The 17,311-nt window shown below is 38.4% G+C and overlaps 4 protein-coding genes across 4 annotated transcripts; 3 read left to right on the top strand and 1 right to left on the bottom strand.

Moving 5' to 3' along the window:
- Positions 1 to 949: 949 nt before the first annotated feature.
- LOC117623367 (leucine-rich repeat extensin-like protein 3) lies at positions 950 to 2,917 on the top strand. The gene has a single exon (XM_034354317.1). It carries the CDS (start codon positions 1,857 to 1,859, stop codon positions 2,445 to 2,447), a length of 591 nt encoding a protein of 196 aa, XP_034210208.1. The 5' UTR covers positions 950 to 1,856; the 3' UTR covers positions 2,448 to 2,917.
- A 2,554-nt stretch (positions 2,918 to 5,471) lies between these two features.
- LOC117622511 (growth-regulating factor 5-like) lies at positions 5,472 to 7,643 on the bottom strand. Its single transcript, XM_034353203.1, has 4 exons — positions 7,146 to 7,643; positions 6,472 to 6,991; positions 6,007 to 6,377; positions 5,472 to 5,908 (listed from the first exon to the last, which is right to left on the bottom strand). Exons 1-4 carry the CDS (start codon positions 7,333 to 7,335, stop codon positions 5,901 to 5,903), a joined length of 1,089 nt encoding a protein of 362 aa, XP_034209094.1. The 5' UTR covers positions 7,336 to 7,643; the 3' UTR covers positions 5,472 to 5,900.
- A 4,480-nt stretch (positions 7,644 to 12,123) lies between these two features.
- Positions 12,124 to 13,096, top strand: LOC117622685 (auxin-binding protein ABP19a). Its single transcript, XM_034353444.1, has one exon. The coding sequence runs from the start codon at positions 12,222 to 12,224 to the stop codon at positions 12,858 to 12,860; it is 639 nt and encodes a 212-aa protein (XP_034209335.1). The 5' UTR covers positions 12,124 to 12,221; the 3' UTR covers positions 12,861 to 13,096.
- A 1,111-nt stretch (positions 13,097 to 14,207) lies between these two features.
- Positions 14,208 to 16,676, top strand: LOC117622660. The gene is made up of 2 exons (XM_034353414.1): positions 14,208 to 14,295; positions 14,388 to 16,676. The coding sequence occupies exons 1-2, from the start codon at positions 14,283 to 14,285 to the stop codon at positions 16,490 to 16,492; spliced, it is 2,118 nt and encodes a 705-aa protein (XP_034209305.1). The 5' UTR covers positions 14,208 to 14,282; the 3' UTR covers positions 16,493 to 16,676.
- The last annotated feature ends 635 nt before the right edge of the window (positions 16,677 to 17,311 follow it).

Genomic DNA, 17,311 nt, shown 5'->3' with positions numbered 1-17,311 from the left:
ATTAATCCAATTATTTAATTTGTATAAGATTTTGATAAAGATCCCTCAGGCAGATAAACTTGTGGGTTCCATTATGAGGGAGTTTTGCTAGACTGTCTTTTAAGCCAGGCCACCAGATTGCCAGACAGACCTTTGGATTCCACAGAATTTCTAGCTCTCCTGGACAAGTTAATAATCAATTTAAATTTAAAAATATTGAGGGAGATGACTTTTTCTCCATGGCTTCAGTCAGTGGCTGCAACCCCATTGAATTTGGTGATGTGAACATGATTAAGAGATGGAGAATTGCAAAGATAATTAAATAATGTGCTTGATTATTTTAATGTAAAAATTAATACAAATTGGTCACTATTTTTTATATTTTATTTTTAAAGATCCAGATCATGAGAATAGATCACTTGAAAGAATTGACCTAATTTGTGATAACCGTTCATCTAGCTGAGATGAGAGAGTATTCTTAAATTTAAAAAAAAGAAAAAAGAAGAAGTAGATAATAAAATGGAAAAGAACCCGACCATCCCCTCGAACGGGCTGAGCCGTACTAAAGCCGAACAAACTGGTGGTGGACCACGGACGTAAACCTTACCGTCTACCTAATTTCAGGGTCCAACCAAATCTTTGACATGAGCCCAATAGGCCCTTCCGCCATTAATTCACACTCAAAAAGCGAAAACCATGATATACCTACTAAACTGGGTCCACATGGTCCATCCAGACTCTTTTTTTCTTGTTGAAAATACAAATTAGTGTTGTTGGTTTGGAGTCTTGGACTGCAAACTCTCATTAAAATTTGACAAGGGTAAAAGAAAGAGTCTTGATTTACATATTTGTTAGAGAGAGAGAGATGAGAGATTTGAGGACAATTTGCATATAAAGTTATCAACTTTCAATTGGGTATATAGCCAATAGACACCAGTGACCTGCATAGACTTGTGAATATTTTTTTGTCACCAACTTCATGATAACCATTTGACAAGTCACAAAGCTACACGAACGCTCTCTTTCTCTCTCTACACAGTCTCCCTTCCACCTTTCTCTCTTTCTCTCTTTCTCTCTCATTGAAAAACAGCTTAAAGATTCTTCCTAGGCAATCATTCACCCAAATTAGCCCAACCGTTGAACCCCGCGTAGACTCTCTCTCTCTCTCTCTCTCTCTCTCTCTGTATCTATCAACCTCCTTCGCTGTCTCTCTCTCTCTCTCTCTAGTTTCTCTGTTTCTGAGAAGGTGGCGAAGATCACAGAGAAGCTCTCTCCTCCCATTATACCTTCCAATTAATGTTTTCCCCAACCACCCATTTGACTCATTTCTGTAATTGTTTTCCACAGGGACAAGAAAGCCCCAAAGACCCACTTTCAATCCAATTCCTTTTTGTCAAAAAGCTAACTCTTGTGTGACGATTTTGAATATGGAATCAAAGCGTTTCTGACCATTTGACCGATTGGTTTGATTCTGCCGAACGATAAATCAGAACGACCCAGATTGGAAGATCAAGCGAGCTCATGCCCAAACCCTAGACCTTTGGGACTATATATCTCTAAGAGGAACCGAGCTTTCTGAGGCAGGCCCCGAGAGGACGAAATCGAGCATTTGGTGCCGAACCCATCTGACCCTTTTGGTTGCAGTTTCAGAGGAAGAGGAAATCAGAGAGGCCTCATTGGAAAACGGTTCAGATTCAGAAACCCTAGTTCTTGGGTGCAAATCTGAAGAGGCAAGGTATTCCCTTTTTCTCTTCCTTTCAATTCAAAGCTGATGAAAAGGAAAGTAAGATTTTTGGGTTAGACTCAGATGCGAGAGTGCTCCAGAAACCCTAGCCCTAATTTGCCTTGAGAGTGCAAGTCCTGTGGTTGTTGTTTTCATGGAATCCCCATTTTCAAGCTTAGTTTTTGTGGTTTTGGGGTTTGCTATTAGCTTCTGTGCTTTTCTTGTCGATTCTCAATCTCAAGATGTAGTGAATAATGTCTTATCGCCACCTCCCCCGCTACCACCTCCACCACCTCCATCGCCACCGCCTCCATCGCCACCGCCTCCACAATCTCCGACCCCGCCACCTCCGGAATCTCCGACCCCGCCATCTCCACCAGACTCTGCGAACTCACCACCTCCACCAGATTCTTCGAACTCGCCACCTCCGCCAGATTCTTCGAATTCACCATCTCCACCGGACACTCCTGGCCCTCCACCACCTGATCGCCCCGCAAATCAGCTCAATTCCAAGAATGATCCGAAGAGTCTGCCACCTCCCTCACATAGGGGGCCAAGACCGACCAATTATCGCCATCGGCATCCTCCACCGCCTCATCCTGGCCACAAGTACAATGCAGGGAAGAAGATTGGGCTGTTGTTTGTTGGTATCGCTACCATTCTTCAGATTGGTGTGATTGGGTTCTTGGTTTTCAAGAGAAGGCAGCTGCTAATAGTGAAGGATAGATATGAGACTTGTTCTTGAATATTTAGTTGCAGACTTCTTAGAAATTCTTTTGTTTCGCTGAGAGCTATGTAGTTGGGGCTACGAGTGGATTGGATATTCTTCAATGAGCATATCATATGGGGCTTTTAGGGAATTATGATTCTTTGGTGAGCGGCAGGCAGTATATGAATCACAAACAGATCGATATGTTGTGAATGGATCTGAGGATTGGTGGCTGCTCTGTTTGGCCCCCTTGCGGTTGCTCTGTAAATGGGTTATTGTTGCTTGGAATTTTCTTCATGTTTCTTCAATTTTCTGTTGATTTTTTTGTTCTTTAGCTTTGTTTACACGGCTTATAATTTAAAGCAGAAGAAACCATCTTAGGATTTGTGTTTTGAGCTGATTACCCTTTCTCATTTCCTGCTAACTTTAACCCTCTGACTGTATAACAATGTTAGAAATCATGGAAGAATTACAATGACAGTCTTTCTATGAGCGTGATGTGACAATATCAAGTTTGTGGGTTGCATATACAATATATTGACATTGACTGCTGAAATACACATTATGGTATTGGCATCAATGATTTTGTGGGTTCATATTGTGATCTAGTCTAGTTTGTGTTCTATATATCAATACTCTTTCACGGCTGAAATACACATTATAGTTTTGTCTGGAAACATATCCAAATGTTGTTTTGATGCTCTGATTTCATTTTGGTACATTTATCAGTGGTGTGTGCTGACTTTTTGCATGACTATGTTGGAGAGTAGGAGGAATTGCCAGGCATTCTGGTTTTTGTTATATCTTAGCTCTTTGTGCTGATTGTAGAATATGAATCATACCAAAACTATTTTCCCTTGGTCTTCTGAAAGTGTTTTTTAAAAATAGGGAAAATTGTTCCCTTTCAATTAGCTTTTAGATGCTAGCTGCATCTGTTGAATGCCCTGCAAAGAGGTTTATGGTGAAAGATACTTAGAAGAACATTCACCAGTGAAGCAGTATCACTGACATCAAGCTGTTCAGAGCATTAAAAGAAAGATAGCGTGTACCCCTGGATAGGCTTAGTAGGAAGTGTAGTAGCAAAGTATACTGTTAAGAAATTTTGAGACTTATGGCCTGGGATTAAAAATGGAGCAATATGAATGTGTAGGAAAGTAGTTGTTTCTCAGTTTGAGCGGCATCTGTTGTAAGATCGTGAGCCTCCAAGTATTTCAATCATGTTTCTACTGTAGCAACTGTGTTAATTTAAATTAGATTGATATGTTCACCCAAAATATGGTTGAGAATGGAGCCTTATTCAAATGTTACCATGTTTGTTTCCCAGTTCATGATAGTTTGATCCATTCTGCTATATTGGAGAAAGATACACAATGGTTGTTTGATGATAATGACACTTCCCTTATTTGAGCATCATTCACTTCCCCTACATATTGATTATTATGATACAGATTTTTGCCTGCAATCATAAGTTTTAATGTACTTTTACTGTTGATGAGACTTGTTCTTATAAGCATTTACTTTGTGCTCGGATTGTGGGAGGAATACTGCCTCCTCCTCCTTTTGGGAGGGTCGCATAAGTTATCTCTTTTATTTTTTGTGGTAAAGTTTATGTATAAAGTTCGTCTTTTATCTTCTTCCTTTTTGGGTAAAGTTTATGTAAAAAGTTCCATCTTTTATCTTCTTCTTTTTCCGTTTTTGGTAAAGTTTATGTACAAAATTCATCTACTATCTTTCTTTGCTTGTTTGCTTCCATATTTTGAAATTAAGGGAGTCTCCTTGCAATAGCTGCAAACTGAGGACCAATCTCAGGAAGTTGACTCCCCTCTGAGTTGAGTTACGCAAAGACGGAGAGCATAATTTGGCCTATGCGTACAGAATATAATTTGTCTGACTATGACAGTTTCCTTTGTTGTAACTTGGAATTGACGGACAAAGTTTGGCCTATTTTTTCTACCAAAAAAATAGAAAAACAGTTTGGCTTTTGTGTCATAATATAAAATCAAAAGCAAGATGTCATGTTATGCGATTTTTCAAGACAAATGATAAAATCAGATGGAGTATTAGACCAACTAAATGGTGTATCAGGTGTTATATTCTATAGTGAGGGTCTTATCTAAGGCCCTTAGATGAGGCCTTATCTCTTAACTGTTAGATTAAACTAACCAATTTGATCCAACAATTAAGACATAGGGCCTAATTTAAGGACCTAACAATTAAGACATAGGGCCTAATTTAAGGACCTTAGATAAGGCCCTTACTGTAGATATCAGAACATTGAAGTGGTGTTCATGATCCATCCAATATGCATTTTCAAGTGCTTGATATGTCAGACTTGATATTATCAAATGCAAATTGCATATGCTCTCGTTTTGTGTTAATTTTGATTTCTACTTTTCCGTCTAAAGATACTTCAAAGAAGCCTAAAGGTAAATAAAATAGCTCAAAGGGAAAGCTAGGCCCAACAAACAAAAAGCAAAGGCTCGTAAGGGCAGCCCAAACACATAAATAACAAAGAAGAGAACTAACACACGCAACTCCGTCAACGGGTCTAGTCTCAAGTTCGTACTTCCAAAATACATTAGCAGTGTGGTATGCTTGAGAAAAACCCCCTTCCCTTTTCTAACATAGGCAAAAAATAGAAAAAAGGGGTACTCCTAGCAGACAAGATACATGATGCTGGTATATTTAATCACTATTTAATTTTTGTCAAAGGGATGTTTTGGAGCACTATTTAAACTTATATAATAAAGAAAAAATGACTTAAGCCAGATTTAATTTTATGTTATGGGGAAACCGCATCAATTTGGCAATGTCAAGTTCAATGAAAAACCCACTCACTCACATGATCCAAGTGTGCAACTGACTATAAAATTCAAAGTCTCAGGGTGGGACACGGAAAATAATAAAACGGGGTGAGATTCCCACAGAAAAGAGACCACAGTATATATAAACCCATGGTTTATTGAAGAAAAAAAAAAAGCTATGCTCTGAGTCTGAGTGCTGTCCATTGGATGAGCAAAGGCAATAAACCCTTTGGAAAACACACAAAAAGTCCACATAGGTAAAAAGAAGGGTAAATGAGCCATTTCATTGCAGATGTTCCCCATCTTGGGTCCATAAATATGAACTTGTGTAACCAAATTCCAAATGATAAAGTAGTTGCTACCCATACAGAACTTTGAGGCTAGAGGCCCCATAGGGCCATAACATTTCAACATGCTTCCAGTCAAACAAGCAAGTCTATAAATACCAAGACATGAGACATGTTTCTTAGAGAGGGGTGATAGAAGAAGCAAATAAAATATCAAGAAAAAGCAAAAGACAGAAATCCTTCTGTGTGGCCCCTACATTATTCACTCACTCACTCACAAGCCTTTCAGCAAAAATAAAGCTCCCTAGCCACCAGTTCAAGTTAGAAAAGGCAAATGCCCCACCAGAGAGTACTCTTTTGGCCTTTGATCAAACTCCCCATAATTGAGATTTAAGACTTCAGCGATCTGCACCACAAAGGAAACGTTTCAAATTATACAACTGACAACAAAGAGGTCAGAGGCTCAGAGCCAAATGAGAACATTGACAGTAAAAACCTAATTACCATTAGGAACTCCAGAGTTGGATGAAAGATCAAGCCAGGTGTCGGTGCTCTTTGGTGGCTGCCAGTCTCCAAAGAAGTGGTGCAGTGACTTTTGGGTTTCAGCTGCTTCTTTCTCTGTTTTGATTGCTCTGCCTGATTTAAAATCAGTGCCCCAAACAAAGCAATGCTGCTCCTCCTCCTGTGATTGTTGAGAAACTTCTGGATTATGATGATCTGTGAGGCTTTGGAACTGTGGTTGAGAGTAGCCTCTGTAGGAACTCATCAGTGGCTGACATGACGATGAGCCCCCAGTCAATATGCTTCTTCCATTTGCTGAAGACTCTGGAAAGAAAGCTAGCTCATCCACACTTCCCTTCGTTCCATGAAGATACCTATTGGCAAAAGAAAGAACAGAACTTTATGGGAAAAACAAAAAAAGAAGACAAAAATAAATCATGGGTTAATCTGATTTTTGTTAACACAAACCTGTAATCTTTTTCAGCTTGAGTGTTATAAGATCCAGAGTTCAAAAAAAGGTGAGGGGTAGCAGAAGAGCTGCTGTTCTGAGGTGAGAAAACAGAACCAGGAGGAGGCCTAGAACTTGAAGATGAAGACTGAGGGTAATTAAGGAAGGGATAAAGGGGTGAATTAGATTGGTGAGGGTTATGTTGGGTTTGTGTTTCAGTGGATATGGATGAGGAAAGTGGAGAGAGAGAGTAGGAAGAGGTTTTGGAGAGGTTTTTGTTGTTGGGTGATGAGAGGGCTGAAGAAGAAGACGATGAAGGGTGCTCTGTTGCAGTTGTTACTGAAGGAGTTGTAGTTGATGAAGAAACTTCCACAGGCTTTCTTGAACGGTTTCTGCCTCTGTGCATATGCCTCTCACAGTACTTTGAGTCTGGGTAAGCTTCCTTTGAGCACCTCCATTTTTTACCATCTGTTCTTTTGCACCTCCCTGGCTCTGGGTCTACCTTTCTGCCAAAACCCATCTCATAACAGCCCCATCCCACTGCACCCACACAAGTACCAAAGACACCCAAATTAATACAAAACAAATATATCCATACCTTATTTTAAATCTCAAAAAATTAAAATAACATAGAAACAAAAAAACAAAACAAAACAAAAAAAAAAACAAAACCATGAACAAAACATGTGCTTACTGGGATGGGAGAAGAGTCTTGAAGAAATTGAATTGTCCAACCTTCTCTTTAAAGAATAGACAAGATCAGTTGGAATAGGTATCCCTGAGGCCATGTACTTGAAGATGAGAGCTTGGTGTTCAAGCTCTTGCCACTGATTTGGTGTGAAAGGGTACCTATTTCTTGCAGTATTTGGATTTCCACTCAACATTTTTTTTTTTCTTGTGATTTTTCAAGCAGAACAAATTTATATAAAAAAGAAGAAGAAAACAAAACAAAGAATTAATAATCCTTCAAAATACCAAGGTGATGAAAAACAAGAAGAAGAAGGATTCAGGAAGAACAGCTTTGGAGATTTAAGAGACACAGAAAGGGGGGTTTGTTTTTTTGTTGAGATGATTGTTTAGTGGGTTGCAGGCTTCTTTTATGCATGGGTGAACTAATGGCTCTTGAGAGCCTCTGAAGACACTCTCTCTCCTCTATTTCTCTCTCTCCTCTGTGCGCTCTGTCTATCTGACAGAGTCTGCTCTTATTATGACTGCAACTCTGCTCCTGCTCTGCAGCTGCCCCTGCGCATTACTCACATGAGTGTGGGCCCACGTGTGACCGCTGCATGGTCCCACGTGTGTAGGCCTGACGGAAATGTCCCACTGGCACAGGATAGCTGCTCCTTGTTGCCGCTCCTGTCTCTCAATCTCTACACGACAGAAAACCATAAAACAAAAAATAATAATAATAAATGAAGTGTTATTAAGAAAAAATGCACCTTTCTTCTTTGGTTTGCTGTCTCCACATCATATATAGTCTCCTTGAGAAGCGTGCCTTGTTTTTATGTGAGACTGCAAAATTTAATAGCAAAGCAAATCTCTTTTGTAATGTGAAATGCGAAGCTTAAAGTGAGAGTATTTTTTATACGTCATCCTCCCTCTCAGTGTAGGAGGAAAAGATTTTTATAAAACGGGAATAATATTATATTATTATTTTTAATTGATAATATTATGAATCACGTGATAATATTTTTATGTAATATATAATTATTAATCGAAAATAACAAAACAGCATTATTCCATTTTAACTAAATTTTTCTCCTCAGGTGCTTTTTACTCTTCCTACTTTTCTTTTCTTTTTTCCCCACATCCCCACCACATTTACTTCATCTGACTTTCAATATGAAATTTGGAGAGAAAAATAATGATTTTTCTTATGGTTTTTTGATATCCTTGGGTTTTAACTTTTTTCTTTCTTTGAGGTGACTTGGTAGGCCATCTCATCTATTATTGAGCAGAAAGCTTTTGGGGGACGCAGATTGTGCATCTGTGTGTGATAATTTGGTTTCAGATTGATACATCTAGATTGTGGGAGATTTTTTTAACTCGTGAATGTAAATAGTGAATGCACCAAATGGTTGAAGAGTGAGAAATGGAGAGTGAAGTTGAGGAGTTTGAAAAGAGAGAGTAGGATAAAATCTCAAGAAGTTAAAAAAGGTCATCAAAAGATTACTCTGATTCATTGCAGAAAAAAGATGACCATGGAAAAATGAAATTGATGATCTTGGCCTAGTAGTTGACCATGTTGGTAGTACCTGAATTATCAAGATTGGTGTGAATTTCAGAAGTTATTTCCATCTTGGGTTTGGAAAATCTTGCAGCTGGTGCAGAAACTGAACTGAAAAGGGAATGACGAGGGTTAATTCAACAAGCATGAAACACAAATCAAGGGAATGAGACAAATGCTGAGAAAAAGAAACATTCTTGCCCCTATTCCTTGTGTTTCTAATTCATTCTTTTCTTTCACACAAATCATATATGCAAGATCATAGTTCATACTTTTGTATGAAATATCATAGGACACCCATTTTTGACCGCAAAAAAAAAAAAAAAAAACATATTTGGACACCCATTTCTCATCATCAAGATCACAAAATGATATTTTTTTCACAATCTGCATCACATATATATTCTTGCATGTCTACAGCAAGATAGAAAAAAGACAACATATCTTCTGTGCCTGTGACTGTTGAAACCTGTTACTCTCTGAGCCAAAACACATGCTCCCCATGTCCTTCATTGATGTGCCTCAACTAAGTCAGGTTTGGTCAATGAACCCAATATTTCCCTTAATGTGCATCTCTTTGAAACACCTCTTTCCATATTAGTCACATAGAGTGATGCTGTTTTACATTGCAGGTCTCAAGACTAAAATAAAGCTCACCTGGGAAGGATGCGTTTTTGACTGCAACATAGACTTTGTGGGTCCCCCACAGACTTGCATGACATCCTTAGCTTTTGCAACAACGTAAAAGTAAAAAATAATAATTTGTAATTTGTCTCGAGAATTTAATTTTATCATATGTTGTATTTTGAAAATTTAAATCGTTTATTTTTTCAATATGTTTTCATTTTTTTTCATATTATGTCACATTTCTTTTCTTCAGCACCAGTTTCCTCCACTGCCTTCTTCAATGCCTTTGTAATTGAATTTCAAGTTGTTGCTGCTGCTGCAAAATTGCAATGTTGGAAGTTGGAACAACCAGTGTACCAAACTTTGGATTATTTATGTTTATCCACTCCAATTTATTGTGGGATTAACAACCCAAATAAATAAACACAAGTATAGGATAGGAGACCATAACTTCTTTCTCCTTTTGGGGAGAGATTCGAGAGTAAAAAGGGTAGGGTTAGTTGAAGAAGTTATAGCGGGTACGTAGGTCAAAATTTTATTTATTTTTCTTTTTCTTCACTGATGGTGGATTGTTCATCTTAATATCTTATCATTCAGATTAAAATATCTCTGTTCCCCTTGGCTCAAACTGTTGTTTGGAGTTAATTTGCTGAAGAGAAAATAGTTGAATTTGACAAATGGGTTTAGTTTAGGAGAGAGGATTGCATACTGGTATTACGATATGACTGATGGACTGATGGACTGATCTTTCTGCATTGGTTTGCTCTGAGTAAGTATGGTGTGGCCTGACATATTCCACTGCAGCCCTGCATTTAAAAGGAAATTCCCATAATTTCTAAGCCAATAAATCCAAAGACCCTTTCAGGCTTGCTTTTTTCTTTTTTCTTTTTTCCATTCAGAAAGGTTCTGATTTAGAAAACAGACTAAGGTAAAGGTATCAAAATAATGCAACTTCTCAGAGCTTCCCACCCACAGCCTTTCCTGAAAGTCTCCTGCCAGCCATAAACGAATTGAGATACGATTCTTTGATGATTTTTTCAAAACTCACGCACACTACATATGCATAAGAATGCTAGGACTCAAAAACAAGATTTTTCTTGAAAGAGTAATTACTCATGTTAAAATAACGTGAATTTGGTTTAAGCAAATACTGGTTATTATTTTTTGTAGTTTTGAGTTTTGAGATTTAGATATTATATTGGAAGAATAAAAGTTGAAAAACACGTAGCTTTAGATAGAGCACAAAATCAACACCAAATAGATTGGCAGATGTTTTGCTGAAGTCTGATAGCATCCAATCCAAGTAACTTTATACAAAGTTCATAAAAAAAAAAAAAAAGTAACTTTATACAAATTGAGATAAAGTCCTCATGTTAACAAAAAGATATATCTCATTATTCAACATTTAATGTACATATACAAATATCTATTGCTTCCAAGTATATTTATTGTTGTTGAGGTTATAAGAATTTGCTTTAAGTCTAATTTTTTTTTTTTTTTTTTGTTCCTTATTTTTTTTTTAATAAACAAAAGTTTAAAGGAGGAGGCTACTCCCACATCTAAGGCCATAAAAAACCTGCAACCTAAAGCCGAATGGACTGACGCAAGGAACTATTATCTCTCTTGCCCCCAATATGGAACTATACAGAACATTTTCTAAATTACCCACCAACATTGGACTGCTGGTAGCAAGTATATTGTTTGTTCTTATTAGTCAAAAGGAAAAGGAGGAGAAAAATTCATACAGGATTTTTAGTTGCTTCTGTTTTGGTCCTGGTTTAATTATCTTTTTGGGCTTTGTTTCTTTGCAATATTGGGCTGTAGTTTGGGATGGTCTTCGACCAAATATTTGCATCTATTTTCAGTCAATATCAAGTAATTCAATATGGCAACACTATGCTATTTACACAGTGGTCTTGTCTTCGACTCCTAGTTGTGAAAATTTCCCTTTTGCTTGTAATTTAGATTAATCGCTTGTATTAAAAACCAAAATTGCTCCTTAATTTCTATGTACGTTCCCACTATTTCGTCCACCTTCCATGTAAAACTCCTCTGATTTACCTAGAAGTTTTCCACTTTTTTCATTTTGACCTTGTGGATTTCCCAGCTTCTAACTTTCAGATTCATGCTATGTTAGCCTTAGCTATTCTAGAAATCTTAGCTAGAGGAAATGACTATAGTCCACACATGAAATCCATTGTTGCAACTTGAAGGACACACCCAAGAAAGAATTGTATTGTAGGTACACCCTTGGAAGGTTTTAGCTGTCAGACTGGCTGCTTATGCACTTTCCTTCTCACTTCCCATGTGCTATTGGAAATTTGGACCACAAACAGCTAAGTTCCTGGCACCGTCTTCCACTCTACTACTCAATACCAATGCATTATGCATGCTTAATTTAGTTTAGCCCACTGAAATTTCCTCAACTAAACCTTCAAATTGATAATGAAATCTTTGTTTCATCTTGGCTGTTGGTATGTGAACGTGATCAATCAAGGAGTCTTGGTCTGATAATTATACATTATGCAATCTTTTGTTTGTGAATGGATATGAATGTAGGTTGCTTTCATTGTTCATTTTGTAGCATTCTCAAACAATTCTTTTTGTTATGGATATCCAATGCCCTATTGTCCATTGTTTGGTTGTGCATGCAAGTTGTTTGACAGAGTGGAAGATTGAATAAGTCACTTTACCACTACTAACTACCAGAAGTGACATCCTGTTTTATGTCCAATACAATAAGTTTAGCTTCAGCCCAGCAAAGATATGGCTCTGTTTTCTCCATGGGTCAATTGTGTCCTGCATGGCGTGGTGTCTACTCGTACCAATCAGTTCATCTACAATTTTGTATATAAACCCTAACCATGCCATCCAAGATGCCTCACACTCGCTTTTGCCCACAACCCATTTCTGAAAATGCCTCAGTGCTACATTCTCTTCCTATTCTTTTTCATTTTCTTCTCCTCCTCTTCTCATGCTTCTGTCCAAGACTTTTGTGTGGCAGACTTGAAAGGCCCAGATGGCCCTGCAGGCTACCCTTGCAAGAGCCCTGCAAATGTCACTGTCAGTGACTTTGTGTTCTCTGGCCTGGCCAAAGGTGGAAACACCACCAACATAATCCAAGCTGCTGTGACCCCTGCATTTGTGGCTCAGTTTCCTGGTGTCAATGGGCTTGGCCTCTCTATGGCAAGGCTAGACTTAGCGCCAGGTGGCGTCATCCCATTCCACACACACCCTGGTGCTTCAGAAATTCTGGTTGTGACAAGAGGACACATCACAGCAGGCTTTGTTTCCTCAGCCAGCACTGTGTACTTGGAGACTCTTAAGAAGGGAGATGTCATGGTTTTCCCTCAAGGGTTGCTGCATTTTCAAGTGAATGCTGCTAAAATACACTCCAGTGCTTTTGTTAGCTTCAGCAGTGCAAGCCCTGGTCTCCAAATCCTTGACTTTGCCCTCTTTGCTAACAACTTGCCTTCTGCATTGGTGGGGCAGACCACTTTCCTTGACCTTGCTCAGATCAAGAAGCTTAAGGGTGTTCTTGGTGGCACTGGCTAAGCCTTGCTGATTTGTTAATTGAGGTTTTTTTCTTCCTTGTAAGATTGTAAGATTTTTCTTTTGCTATGCATCTATAGTTAAGCTTTTTATTTAGTTCAATATGTATTTTTGGTCTTGTATCCATTCATAAAGTTTTCATGCGATAACTTAACCCAAAAAAAAGAAAAAAAACGCAACAAAAGTAACAATACTAGTGTTATATTTCCATCGCCAAATTAAAATAATGGCAAACAAATCTGAACTGGTTCTTTGTATATATGTTATATTTAGCTCTGCATGGTTATTAAACTACAATTGTCTATCTCCATCCAAGAATGATTCATTTTCGAACTCATAAAGAAGCACCAATTAGTAATGACAACACAAAATCCCTAAAGCTAGGGCCGTAAGCAGGCAATCACCCTTACTTTATTTCCACCTCTGTTGAGCCTCACACAAAAATGTTAGTTTATCCACAACAACATCTTACTTTATTATCGAATGATGCACCCGTATACATGTCAATATCTTACTTGTTAAAAGTAACTCAGGTTAAGAGTGAGCTCATGTTCTAATATATTAACATGGCGTCACATCATTTGGTGAACAAAATTTCTGCCAGTCATGGAATTTCAGGATCCAAAGTTGCACGAGAAGTAAAATATATTCATGAAGTTAAAACAAATAGTGTTAAACACGTTCAGGTTTCTAAGACACCCAGATATACAAAATGAAAGGGATCTTGGGTTTCAGTCTATCTCACTTGCTTGGCTTAGAAGCAGAGAGGTAATTTGGATACACTCATCTGCCATTTTAGGTAAAATTACCTAATACTTAATATAATGAAATGGGTTTTCCTGGATCTTAGAGGTCCTGCAATATGTAAAATTTATCATCCGAAGAAAAGAGATACATGCAACTGTCTATGTGTGGACTTTTCAAATTGAGTAAGCTGCAGCCATAATGGGTTTAGGTATGGAGTCAAAATTACATATGAGACCACAACATTTGAAACCAATCATTGGAATGAGAAAATGCACCTCCCCCTTTGGGAATGCAAAATCCCTATTTTCTGAGATCTAGTTTAGACATCTGTGGGAATGAGAAACCCACCATTCCTTTCTTATGTTTGCACCCAAATGGACACATGAGCTAAAATAATAATTTAACCATTTTTGTTTCTTTACTTTTCTTTTTCTTCCTTTTCTAGAGTATTCTCATTGCCCAAATGGAAATGGGCCATATTGGTTGGACATTGACTGACCACGACTTTTCAATTATATTGGATGACTTTGGGTTAACTGGTTTGGCTGTATATTATCTTCACTCTTACTGTTTGACAATAAGAAAAACAAAAAGCAGAGGAAAGCATCCTCCACCTCCCCTGCATCATTACAAAATTTAAGCACACTGCCTTTCAAATCTTGTAAAAACAGATTAATCATGTTCCTCACAGGTAAGATTATGTTACTTTTATACATGCAATGAATGTGTTAAGCAAACTTATTCTGATACAATCTGATGTTCTGTAAAAATATTTCTTCCTAGTTGTCAGCAGTTTGATCTTCACAGAGAAGAGGATGGCAATGCAGATTTTTCCGGAAAGTGTGAGAAAAATCTGGAACAAGTGGGAGCTTCGGGCTATGGTTTTGATCAGCCTCAGCTTGCAGGCCATCCTCATCCTCATTGGCAGCTGGAGAAAGCACTCAACCAGTAACATACTCAGAATTGTTCTGTGGCTTGCTTACTTGTCAGCAGACTCAGTTGCAACAGTCTCACTTGGCATACTCTCCAACAACCAAGAAGACTCTCCAGGTGATTCTGTCAATCCAGATTATATAATAACAGCATTTTGGGCACCCTTTCTTCTCTTGCATCTTGGTGGCCCAGATACAATTACTGCTTACTCCTTGGAAGACAATGAATTGTGGTTGAGGCACTTGCTTGGGGTAGCTGTCCAGGTGCTTGTAGCTTTCTATGTCTTCTTAAGAGCATGGTCCAATAAAGTGCTGAATTTTTTGGCAATACCAATGTTCATAGTTGGGATTATAAAGTTTGGGGAGAGGACTTGGGTTCTAAGGTCTGCAAGTAGTGAGCATTTTAGAGAGTCTATGCTTCCTCATCCTGATCCTGGTCCCAATTATGCTAGATACATGGAAGAATACAGCTCTAAGAAAGCTGAGGGATTCAAGGTTGAACTAGGACCACCCATTGAAGCTCCCAAAGCTGAGAATAATTCCAACGATGCCGGAGGAGTACTTGATGACAGTATCCAAAATGCCGTAATTTTAAACAAAGCCTACAGTTTCTTTGAAACTTTCAAGCGGCTATGTGCTGATCTCATCCTCAGCTTCCACAATATAGAGAAAAGCCAAACATTCTTCCAAAATAGAAACTCCGAGCAAGCTTTCGAAGTCATTGAGATTGAGCTAGGATTCATGTATGATGTGTTTTATACTAGAGCTGTCCTAGTTCATTCTCGTCTCGGTGGTATTCTCCGTTGTATCAGCCTTTCTCTCACAGTTTCAGTATTCCTGGTCTTCTTGTTCAAAGAGAAGCATGCATACACGGGAGAGGATGTAGCTATCACATATGTATTGTTGGTAGGAGCTATCATCCTGGAAATGTATGCTGTGGTCATGCTACTTTCCTCAGACTGGACAACGCTACAGCTGAATAAGCACAAAAATGGGGTGTTGAAGCTCTTCCATACAGCCGTTTCATCAATCCCATTGGTTAAAAACAATAGGTGGTCTAATAAATTGGGACAATACAACCTAATAACATTTTGTCTCAAAAATAGGCCAGCCAAGTGCATTTTTATTAAGAAGGACTTATTCATAAATAAGTTGTTAGAGAAGTATCGATACCAAGACTCGGAGGATGTTTCCAAAGAGTTGAAGAATTTGATATTTACGCAGCTCAAAGAGAAATCAAAGAGTGCTTCTAATTTTGATGCTTGCAAGCAATTATGTGCTCGTAGGGGTGCCCAGGTGCTTCGAGATGCAAAGTGTCTAGTTAGACTTGGCTGGACCATTTTTGGAGTTGAATTTGAACAAAGCATCCTTCTCTGGCATATTGCAACAGATCTTTGTTACAATTTTGATGTGAAGAGAAACTCGAACGTTGTACCTAACCAAAATTGTAAAAACAGCAAGCAGTTGTCGGACTACATGTTGTACCTTTTAGTCATGTGCCCCTTCATGCTGCCAAATGGGATTGGGCAGATAAGGTTTCAAGACACATGTGCTGAGGCTGAGGACTTTTTCACAGAAAGAAAATCCATAACCGACGAGGAAAAAGCTTGTACAATGCTACTCAAAGTGAGCACAGACATCTCTCCATCTGAAGTGAAAGGAGATCGAAGCAAGTCGGTTCTATTTGATGCATGCAGGCTTGCTAAAGCTTTGCAGTCCATGGAGGTTGAGGGACATTGGGGGACTAATGAGAAAAAGTGGGAGTTGGTAAGTCAAGTGTGGGTGGAAATGCTCTCTTATGCAGCCAATCGGTGTCACTGGAGTGATCATGCTCAACAGCTCAGGAGAGGAGGCGAGCTGCTCACTCATGTTTGGCTGCTTATGGCACATCTTGGTTTGACTGAACAGTTCCAAATTTCAGAGGGCCATAAAAGGGCAAAGCTGGTTGTGCAGTAAACAAATGATGCACGAAAGTTTTAATATTTTATTTAGGAGAGTGTGGTCTGTATTTATCTTTTATTATTTCTTGTTTTGGACTGAACTGCATTATTATGATCTTTAGGAATTCTGATTCTCTGCATTTAACTAGGTGCATCGTGATAGTTTTGTTGTTCACATTGCATGAAGTTACTCTTCATGGTGCTGACACGAACTACTTATCTCACATGAACACATGATATCTCTCTTTTTAAGGATTTCAAAGGCGGAAGAGAAGTATAGCAGGACCTGTGGCTTGTGCATGTTAACGTTTCAAGCACGGCGGCAGTGATAACGGAGAGTCAGATGAAGCTTATTTCTCAAACTAAACGAACTTACACTCTGCTTGCCAAGTGCCCAGAAACAGAGTAAAAAGGGTAAAAGAATTAAACAAAATATCAGAGCGCACCCAAAATCTTGTAATAATGCATTGGAAAAAATCTTTTAATAATGCATTGGAAAAAATCTTGTAATAATGCAGTGGAAAAAAACAAAAGTGCAATAATGCAGTGCGGTTAGAGGGCTCAATCTTTTCTTTTCCTTGTGACTTCGTCAAAAAGCAACAGAGTAATGGCGATAAGAACACTACTCAAATTGGTAGGTATGGTAGGTACTAGGTAGTAATGGGACTGTGAATATACACATGGGAGTCAGTCAACCAGCAAAATTACAAACCGTACTGCAGTTAATCGTAACGTAATCAGGATGTACATATGAAATACATATTGTATGCATACATTACATATACATATACATATACAATATAGGAGTTCTTACTGCCATTGGTAGGAATGCAGG

Source organism: Prunus dulcis, chromosome 3 (assembly GCF_902201215.1).
Source record: "Prunus dulcis chromosome 3, ALMONDv2, whole genome shotgun sequence".
NCBI classification, from domain to species: Eukaryota; Viridiplantae; Streptophyta; class Magnoliopsida; order Rosales; family Rosaceae; genus Prunus; species Prunus dulcis.
The sequence above is the reverse complement of the archived record's forward strand: the minus strand, read 5'-3'. Positions and strand labels throughout refer to the sequence as shown.